General features: G+C 35.3%; 1 protein-coding gene and 1 long non-coding RNA gene across 8 annotated transcripts; both read left to right on the top strand.

Annotated features, from left to right (window-relative positions):
• The first annotated feature begins 2,653 nt into the window (after positions 1-2,653).
• On the top strand, positions 2,654-7,063 carry LOC107960003 (uncharacterized protein DKFZp434B061). Of its 6 annotated transcripts, none has more exons than XM_041112490.1 (5): positions 2,654-3,143; positions 3,235-3,358; positions 4,554-4,668; positions 5,296-6,327; positions 6,496-7,063. In XM_041112490.1, exons 1-5 carry the CDS (start codon positions 2,948-2,950, stop codon positions 6,751-6,753), a joined length of 1,725 nt encoding a protein of 574 aa, XP_040968424.1. In that variant the 5' UTR covers positions 2,654-2,947; the 3' UTR covers positions 6,754-7,063. The 6 variants fall into 6 exon arrangements, with proteins under 6 accessions (XP_040968424.1, XP_040968425.1, XP_040968429.1 ...); XM_041112491.1 differs by having other exon boundaries at positions 2,658-3,143; positions 3,274-3,358; XM_041112492.1 differs by lacking the exon at positions 2,654-3,143 and adding an exon at positions 3,603-4,437 and having other exon boundaries at positions 3,229-3,358.
• Positions 7,064-8,520: 1,457 nt separating this feature from the next.
• On the top strand, positions 8,521-9,991 carry LOC107960002 (uncharacterized). Of its 2 annotated transcripts, XR_001701050.2 has the most exons (4): positions 8,640-8,839; positions 9,132-9,331; positions 9,410-9,467; positions 9,550-9,991. It is a non-coding gene; the product is annotated as an uncharacterized lncRNA (long non-coding RNA). The 2 variants fall into 2 exon arrangements; XR_001701049.2 differs by having other exon boundaries at positions 8,521-9,331.
• The last annotated feature ends 423 nt before the right edge of the window (positions 9,992-10,414 follow it).

Genomic DNA, 10,414 nt, shown 5'->3' with positions numbered 1-10,414 from the left:
AAAAAATCAACCCACTCTCCATAATTAATGGTCGGCCAAGCAAGGGAGCAATTCAAAAGGATTTCCAAGCTATTTTTATCTAACTCCCATGCTATTCCTCTACTATAAATACTACATTCAGTTAACTTCTCAATCATCACTCACTTTTCATTCATTACATTTCTCTTCTCCTTTCCACGCATAGGCCTTCCCATTTCCCCATTTTTTTAGCTAGAATTTTCCCTTAAGGAAAACCACTATTGGCCAGCCACATTGAGAAGTATTTTACAAAGGAGTAAACACGAGAACTAGAGGAAGCCACCACGATTGGTCTTTGAAGAACCGCTAAAATCATCAAGAGTTTCTTCTTTCCCATTCTCTAATTTTGTTCTTAGTTATTCAACATGTTCACAAATTGTTTTGATGTTTTTCTATTGACAATGATGACTTAATTTTGTTTTGGCTAGAATGATTGCATTAATTTGATGGAGTTCATTTGATTCATGTTTATGATGTTATATGCCTCAGTTGCTCATGCTTCCAATTAAAATCATTTACGTATTATATGTACTAGCACATGTTTGAATGCATTAGAACATGTTTGAATGCATTAGAATTAGTTGATTAATCCTGACTAGATGGCAATTAATGGACACGATAATTGGAAGGTGCTTGCTTAATTTAGATCCTAATCCGATTAAATTAAAGGTTTGTAATAACTCGGAAGAGCTCTATTACCTTGCATAACTTTAAGTTTGTGTGATTAAATTATTTCAAACCTGATCCGTCCTTGTTACTTCACATAAGTTCTAAGGAATCCTTAGTTAAATGTGGACATAAAAATATACATGTTTTTCTAAGTATAAGATTTTGAAAGAACTTATATTAGATTCCAAGTTTTTCTAAGTATAAGATTTTGAAAGAACTTATATTAGATTCCAAGTTAATGAACAATCAAGTTGCCATGGAATTTTTTTGGAACATTGTTAGGCATGATGAAAAATGAATTAAGTCAAATGTTGTAATTATTCTAGTTTAGTTATGTTATTGTTGTTAACTAGTGAAAATTGTTGCTAAACCATCACCTTGCATTTCATTTTATTTGTATTTAGGTTAACTTTCATTTAGTTAATTAACTTAATTTGACACCTATCACTCAAAATTATATGTTTTCCTTAACCAATTTATGAATAATAATTTTACAATTATTGATTTAAACACAGTCCTTGTGGAGACAATAAATCTAATACTTACGTATTACTTGATAATGATTGTGTACAATTGCACATTTCGTCACGAACCATCTCAGCATAACGGCTTCACCTTGTGAAAAATACTGCAAGATTGTCATGTTATGTTACACCATCAACAAAAATTAGCTCTTAAGAAGTTGAAGCTTCGTGTCGTTTCTCTTGGAGAACAAACTTGCCAATGTATCCCACGCTTCTTTAGGAGTTTTGACATCTCGGATGTGCTCCAGCACGTCTTTTTCAACTGTCATATGCAAAGCGCACATTACTTTGCCCTCTTTAATCTTCCACTTCCGCATCATATCACTTGTAGGCTCTGCCACTAGTTACGTGATTTTGCTTCCGTTCACCACCTCCCACAGGTTTTGGCCTTGCAAGCATGACGTCATACATGTTGACCAAGATTTGTAGTTTTGATTATTGAGTTTCTTAACTCCACCTATGACATGAAGGTCACTCATTTTGCCAAGAGGAAACACATCAAACGATACAGAAACCTAGCTCGGATATCATGATGTAGAACACGCAACAGATAACATAAGAAAACAATAAAAATAAGGGAAGCTAAACTAAACTGATCGATAATTTCTGAAACCAACTGAATGCCTTATATAGGCTTACATCCTATGACAAACTATTATCTTTAAAACTAGAGACGTATCCCATAACAAGCCACTATCCTTAAAACTAAAGATATCCCATGACAAACCACTATGCTAGAAAACAAAACCAACTGATTAAATTAAACATTGATTAAAGACTCAATTAATAAATCAACAAAAAACAATTAACCAGATCAATAGACCAAATATAAACAACATAAACATTGCTAGTGATGCTGTTTAACATTAAGCTAAAGTTGAAATGAGCTATAGTTTAATTTTAAAAATATATTTGTATTCTTTTTATTCCCAAAATTGGAATCGCAAGATTTAGTGTATAGATTCAACACTCAAAAATCAGGTCCAACTAACCCATACTCAAACCTCCAAAAATAGACGGTGAGAATGGTTTCCAACCAAATCAAAACAACTTCAAAACTAAGCTACAAGTGGCTCCAATGGCACGTGAACCAAAATAGATGAATGGCTTCCTCATTATTTCACTCAACTATTTAAACAAGTCTTAAGGGCTAGCAAACTGAAACAAACAAGTAGCTTTCATTTTATTTTATTTTGTTTATTTTGTTTTTTCAAATGTGACTTTTTAACTTAAAAATAAAAAATGGCAACAAAATCCGAATCAAAATTATGTTAATCCTATAATGGTAGGTAAAATTGATCGCCTGAGGCCCAAGGAATCTATCAATATGGGCATAAGATAAGAACGAAGATGGTGAATAAAACAATACGGACATAAATACAAAAAATAAATAAAAAGAAAATATAATTAAAAACAGAGGGCATTATTGTGATTATTCCATCCACCTAAAAGCAAAAATCTCAAAAAACGTAGGCTTTAAGTGAGAGAAAGAGGAGGAGAGCTGAAGATTACAGTTGTTCCGTCATTTAAGATTTCTTTTGCTCTTCCTATTTCACCCTTCCCTCCTTCCTATTATTTGCACTCCTCACCACTCTCCGCCATTGTCGTTTCGCCATTCCCAGCTCCCAAGCTTCACCGAACACTTTTTGGACGCGCTGCGTTTAGAGCTGAGAAAGAAGAAGAACAAGATAAGGCTTATTTTGATCCGCGAGGAGTAAAATTTGAGGAGGTGAAAGATGAATCGGAGCTTTAGGGCTCAGCAAGAAACGGCAATGCAAGCGGCGGTGTTGAAACAACGGCAACAATTAAGAGCTTCGATGATGAAAGAGAAAGAAGAAGAGCTTGCATTGTTTCTCGAGATGCGAAAACGTGAGAAAGAACAGAGTGATCTTCTTCTTAATCACTCCTATGAGGACTTCGACGCTCCATTAGGTGAAGTTTCTAAAATTTCTTCAACTTTTCTAGGGCACTTTTTCTTTTTAATTTTAATTTTTGGTAATTTGGTAATTTCTTGAAACTGTAGGATCTAAACCTGGAACTTCACCGATATTTAATCTTTCAGCATCAACAACGACTCCGCCGAGAAAAGCGGCTGCCGCTGCCGATGATTTTCTTAATTCTGATGGTGATAAAAATGATTATGACTGGTAATTTGTTTGTTTATTCCTTTAATTTAATTTAATTTAATTTAATTTAAGGTATTGTTTGGCTGAAACCAAACTGCAAAAAGGCGCCTTTCGATCTAGAAGTGAATAAAAATTCTGAAGGATTAAAATTGTAATATCTTTACTATTTTTTAGATGCGGAGCAATTATATTAGAATTAGCTTTCAGTTTAGATATTTCTTTATCTTTAATTTTAATATTGATATTGATTTCTTTTAGCTTTCAGGAAATAAGAAGTATAAAGAATAATTACCAAAAGGCAGAAGCATTGGCAACAACCAAACAGAGCCTTGATTTTATAAATCATATTCATGCTTAGCTTAGTTTTGTTATCAGTTATTGGCAGGTTTTCGTATAATTTACTTAATCTTGTCCAATGTATTTTTAAGGCAATAGGAAGAAAAAGGCAAAAAACTAGTAAGAAGGGTTATAATTATTGGTGGCATGTTTAATTGATTAAGTTAATAATTTGATCGTTGTGATGGGAACTTTTAAAATGTGCCCTGGAGTCGCTAGTGGCAACTAGAGCATTTATTTTTTCTAAACTTCAGTTGGCCATTTTGAAATATAATATTAGTGATGATTTGTTATGGTTTCTTTTGATGAATCGATTGCAGTCATGTTTTGGGGATTCAAACTTCAGTTTTCTACTTTTTAGTTGAGTTGAATTATTTTTCATTTTTAGAAACTTGATTCCATTTGTTTCTCATGGTTCTATGTTCTTTTCTGGTCCAGTCTGATCAGATTCAGATGTCATGTTTTGCGAATCCTATTAAGTTCGTTTTATACGTTGCCTTCTCTAAAAGAAGTTAGAACTTTGAAATTTTGTAGATTTTAACTGCTACTTGTGGACAAATCTAGGTTAGTTGCCTTAAAATATTTAAGTTCCAGATTTTCAAACAAGCCAAATGTTCAAACTCAAGAGAAAATGTTTAGATGACAAATTTGTAGATTATGCTTGTAATTAGGTTCCAATGCTTTGATATAAATAGAGAAAGGGTCCCAAGACAAGGACTGAATTCGGAACTTCTTCTCTAATTGGGGACGAAAGATGTGTTAAGGTCTTTCACTTGCTTCAGCTTTGCACTAATCCTTTCTTTTTCCTACATGAATGTAACTAAGTTAAATTATTTTCTTTTAATATGACAGTATTAACAGGAAATCTCTTCCATGTCAGGCTTTTAACACCTCCTGGTACTCCTCTTTTTCCTTCCTTGGAGATGGAGTCACAGAAGACTGTAATGAGTCAGATTGGTACTCCCAAGGCTCGTCCAACTGCCCTGAAATCTAGAGTATGAAAATTTTTCTTAATGCTATGATATGGATTGCATGCCTTTTGAGAAATTTGGATTTTTCAATTACATGATATTGCTGTTTCTGGAAGTAGAAAGTTATCCCGTCACTCATTTATTAAATGAATCTGATCTCCTTTTTCACCTTGTTTTGATCAAATCTTAGCTCTGTTGTAACCATTCCACCGTGAAATTTGATTATTTCCTGCCATGATTTTAGATTAGTCTATGGTAAAAAATCAGCAAAGCTGTAAAGGCTCACTTTTGCATCTACGTTAAAAACCTTCTTTTAAACTTTGAACCAACAAAGATGACTGCCTGATATCTTGGAACTGAATATATTTTGCTTTGCTTATTACTGACTCGCCATTACATGAATTACTACTTTTTTGCACCTTAGTTGGAGTAACTATCATTATTGCCCAAATTCAAAAAGTATTTTGAAGTTTTAAAATCTGTGTACCTGTTAAGATATTATGGATGACCCAAGTTTCCAGAAAGATTTTTGTATTAAATCCTTAAAAGGCTATTTCCATAGTTTTGTTATGTTTTTCTGACCTTTAGGTGTTCTGATGATTGGGTTCATGAACTTATTTGGGTAATGATTTTTGTTCATTGTGTTTATAGCTAGCAAATCCCCAGCCTGAGTCTGCTGCTAGAGGCAACTTAGCACTGAATCAACCAGCTCTATCACCTGGATTGAATTCTACAGGGATTCGGAGGCCATCATCATCAGGGGGTCCAGGTTCAAGACCTGCAACACCCACTGGACGACCTACATTGACTGGATCTAAACCTACGAGATCATCAACACCAACATCTCGGGCCACGTTACAGTCGACTAAACCCTCTATTTCTGCATCCAAGCCTGTAGCAAAACCTTTAACTTCGTCAACTAAACCCACAGTTTCTGCAGCCAAGGCTCCATCTCCTGCAACTAAGCCCACAGTTTCTGCAAGATCCTCCACACCAACGAGGTCCACAGCTAGGTCTTCTACACCAACTGCAAGATCTTCTATACCTTCATCCAAACCTGCATCAAGAGCAGCTACACCAACTCGTCGACCATCAACTCCATCAAGTACTCCTAGTATATCAGCCCCTCCAATTAAATCATCTTCTTCAGTTACAAAGCCAACTCCTGCAGCATCCAGAAATTCTGTACCATCACGTGGTGCCTCACCGACTGTAGCATCTAGACCATGGAAGCCTTCTGAAATGCCTGGTTTCTCACTTGATGCTCCACCAAATTTAAGAACAACACTCCCTGATAGACCACTTTCGGCCACCAGAGGTAGGCCTGGAGCGCCAAGTGCTCGATCTTCTTCTGTTGAACCAGGTGCCATTGGTAGACCGAGACGACAGTCATGCTCTCCTTCAAGAGGATGCCTCCCTAATGGTGCGATGCTGCATTTAAGTGGTGGCTCTGTTCCTGCAGTAAGTCGTGGCTATTCCAAAGCTAGTGACAATGTGAGTCCTGTTGTTATTGGAACAAAAATGGTTGAGAGAGTGATAAACATGCGGAAATTGGCACCACCCAAGCAAGATGATAAAAATTCTCCTCAGGGTAACTCCTCTGGGAAGTCTGCTTCACCAGACAGTTCAGGCTTTGGAAGAACACTTTCAAAGAAATCACTGGATATGGCTATAAGGCATATGGTAACTATCTCCTAAAATTTTGTGGCATTATATTTTATACTTATCGAAATAGGGTCCAATAAATGAGAGTGGAACAATCTAAATATGTTATTGTCAAGGTATCCCAAAAAGTCATTTATAGGAGGATGCCATGATTATTCTCTCTGATTTGAATATTGTCTTGAGCAGGATATAAGGCGAAGCATTCCTGGAAATTTACGGCCGTTGATGACAAATATTCCAGCATCATCTATGTACAGTGTGCGATCAGGTCATACACGAAGCAGAACAATTAGTGTCTTGGATTCCCCTCTTGCTACAAGCAGTAATGGTAGTTCAGAGCTTAGTATGAATAATAATGGCCATTGTTTTGATGGGAGCGAAGTAGAAGATGATATCGGCAGCGAGAGAGTTGGTCGATCCCCTAGCCGTGTCCATGCCAGGTGATGGTCAGTGTGTACAACCATGAGAAATACCCATACATATTGTTTAAAAATTCTACAAGATTTAACATTTGGAGGACGAAGGACGAAGGACGTATCGAGATCATTATTTTAATATCCATGTAAAGCTAATTAGATTTGTTTACTGCTGTGTAATTCACCATCTTTTGTATTATTAGGTAAAGCCAGGTGGATGGTAAAACATGTTTCTTCCCCAAATTCTACACGGTGAGTTATTGTTGTGAAACTAGCTGCTTTGAAATGGTGAAAAAGCTTTGTCAATTGAAAACTAGAGTTCAGCGTATTTACCTTAATTCTTTTTTCCCAATTGGAATGAATTTGTTTTTGACATAAAATCTGCTCAATCTTTGTCTTTTCTTTCAATAATCTGGATTTGGAATTTTCTTTCCCGAAGTCATGGAATATGACAGGTCGAACCGGCAAAGTAATCTGTCCAATCAGGTGAGTATAAAATAACTAAAAAATTTTGAATAGGTTAAAAATTGGTTTCTCGAGAAAGGACAGGTTTTTTATTTTATTTTATTTTATTTTATGTATATATTTGTAATTAATGAACTATCTCATAGAGCAAGCAATACCATTATACCAAATGCATTTATTTTAATACTAACTTTGTACGTTAAAAGATAAAATGAAAAAAGAAAAAAAAAACGAAGTTTTGATCCAGATTATTTAACGTTGCCCCCGTATAATCTTCAGGGTGTGAGTGTATATATTAAATATTTGATTCATAATATTAGTTCATTGTTTTCGTGGAGTGGAATTCAGAAGGACCTAATTTAGAACACTGTCCTCCATTAATGTATCACAACAGTAACTTGGATTTTGATTTTGATTCAAGTAATAGAATCACAATCACATAACCAAATCCTTAATTAGAAAGTTGTTTGAGAAGCTGTTGTTGTGTCAACAAAAGGTTGAAAGCTGATTGAGAACTTGTAGCATGTGAGGAGGCCCTTTCAGATTCCCCAATTTACAAGATATTTCCAAGGCTTTCTCAGCTGTATTATTGAATTGCAAGACTATTCAGCATTCAGAAAGAAGCATCCCAACTTGGTCTGGAAAGTGACTTTCACTCAAAACTATCATGTAAGAGAATATTTCTGAGTATGCTAGACTCTTAACAGCTGGACCACATCTAACCACCCATCTTTTGTTTTTGCAGTTTTTATCCCCACCCCACTTTTATGTTAATATATTTTAACTTTTCCCTGCCCCCAGTATTAGTTTATACTCCGACTTTGATCTCATCTTGCTAGCATTTTAGTAAATATAGAGGGATCAAAGGATTTTATTTAAACTTGTCTACCCAACTTCGAAAATTCTAATAACAACCCTAATTTATCTCACTCAAAACTTCATTTTTTTTTTCAAAAATCCGTCTTTATAAAATCGGAGTGGATAAGATTCCAATGGGTTTGTAGGTCTTTTACCTCCTCAGAGAGGGCTGCAAAAAAGAATAATGTTAAAACTTTGAACCGGGGCATCCATCATAACTTGCATAATTCTTCATAAGATGAAGGCGTCTTCAGCTGAAATCTACAACAGAAATGTTTGGTGGATTCCTTCCTATGTAAACAAACGAATTCGTATGATGATGCATAGTGGATACCCTTAGATTTAGACCAATACGTGCCTAGTTTCAAAACCTTATATTACGTGTATTAATTAATTATGTTTTTTTTTTTACTAAAAGATTTGACTGGAGTTTTATTAATAAATAAACTATCAAACAGAACTGGGCTAAGTCCATAATAGAAGCCCTACTAAAATTCCAAGCCTGCACATATAGCAAAGCCGACCTAATAAAAAACTAGTCCATGAATCTTAAATATAAAATCAAAACAGGAAACCTAATAGTATCTTATCCAGTCAAATCAGTTGGGTCTTCAGTATGTTGTCGTTTCACATCCTCTCCAGCATTATGACGGTAGCAATTTCTAAGGGAAGCAATTTATTTCCTACTACCTTTCCAAACGGTCCTTCACCTTTATTTTCTTTTAATACGGTTCTCTTGGTCTCCTCTCCTCCAATGCTTGACGATCAAAATCTGGAAGCCCTCCTACCAGGTAATGGTTAACTTCTCTCTTCAACGCTTCTTTTGCCAGAGCATGAGCATAAAAATTTTCTTTGTTGGGTATGAAATGGAACTTTATCTCTTGAAATCTGCCTTTCTTATGCTGAATATCTCTGATGATTGCACCGATGTTCAATTTGTCTATCTCTATGTTCTGGCATTTTTTAATTACTGTCTTTGAATCTCCCACAATTTCCAGTTTGTTTAGACCCATTAATAACCCTAACTTGACTGCTTGTAACCCTGCATGCACTTCTGCTATAAATGGATTTGCGATTTCGGAGTGGATGGTCATTTTTTATGCGAGAATTTGTCCTTCCTCGTCTCGTACAAACAGTCCTGATGCCGATCTGAAGGCTTGTTGGTCAATGGCCGCGTTAAAGTAAATTGTGACTCCTGATCTTCTTCTTTCCTGTACAGCGCTTCCATTAGACTGAACGATAAGTCTCTTCTCTTTAATCCCGTTCAACTCAGAAATATAACTGTAAGTTTGTTTCGCAATGGCCCTCCTTGATACATTTATTTTATCATATATTAACCGATTTCTATTGAACCAAACTAGCCAAAGGCCGCAGCAAAAATAACGAATCTGTTTAGTCGTTCCTTGGCTAAAGACCCAGGTAAGCCATTCCCATATATTCTGGTGATTACGATTAAGTACCTATGAGAGCTTTAAATGATTCCAAACCTCTCTTGTCATAGGACACTGCTGAAAAATATGATAACTATCTTCCTCATTTTGTCGGCATTGAGGGCAAAGGGCGTTAGCTACTGCTTTCTTCTACTTAAGGTTGACTAATGAAGGAATGAAATTTCAAGATATTCTCCATACTGTTAATGTAACTTTTGAAGGGATGTGTAGCTTCCACAATTTTCTGTAAAAGTTATTAGTCTCGGTCTGTAAATTAATATTACTAGGATCTTTGCTAGTCTCTTGTAATAGTTTATAGGCACTCCTTACCGATAATTCCCTTGACATCCCCCCTCCAAACTTGGAAGTCCTCGTGTGCTAGCTCTGCGAGTGGAATTTGCAAAATTTTCCTCGCAATTTCTGGTTGAAAGGTAGCAATTGCAACATCTGTATTCCAACTTCTATTGTTAGTTTCTACTAAATTTGATACTAACTTGATATTTTCTTGATTTCCATGATGTTGCAAACGATCTGTTTCGTTTCCTGATATCCACAATGTTAGAAAATTTGGACATCCCATATATAATAAGGATAATTACATGTTATTATTTACTATCATGATAGGTTAGCCCAAATTAAAAGTGATCTAATTTGGTTAGAATTTTATTGGGCTTTTAATTATTAAATAAAGTATGGGTCAAATATGTGTAGATACTCTTCTAATCAAATTCTAATTAATAATGGGCTAATTAGAATTTGATTAGAACTAATATGCTAAGGTTATAAATATTAGGGTTATGGTCCCTAAATTATACATAAGATATCTTTTCTAATATCCCATCATTAGGAAAGAGAGAGCAGATATTCTCTGAATTTCTTGTGTGCTAATTTGGAAGATCAAATCCCCAAGTTCCAAAAAGTTTCAAGGAATCCATG

The sequence above is a fragment of the Gossypium hirsutum genome, chromosome A05 (assembly GCF_007990345.1).
Source record: "Gossypium hirsutum isolate 1008001.06 chromosome A05, Gossypium_hirsutum_v2.1, whole genome shotgun sequence".
NCBI lineage: Eukaryota > Viridiplantae > Streptophyta > Magnoliopsida > Malvales > Malvaceae > Gossypium > Gossypium hirsutum.
This window is presented reverse-complemented; position numbering and strand designations above follow the sequence as displayed.

Bases quoted from the DNA above. Each gene is read 5' to 3' on its own strand.
- LOC107960003 (XM_041112490.1), top strand. From the start codon at position 2,948: ATGAATCGGAGCTTTAGGGCTCAGCAAGAAACGGCAATGCAAGCGGCG. The intron at 3,359-4,553 runs GTAATTTGTTTG...CTTCCATGTCAG, and splicing joins GATAAAAATGATTATGACTG to GCTTTTAACACCTCCTGGTA. The intron at 6,328-6,495 runs GTAACTATCTCC...TGTCTTGAGCAG, and splicing joins ATATGGCTATAAGGCATATG to GATATAAGGCGAAGCATTCC.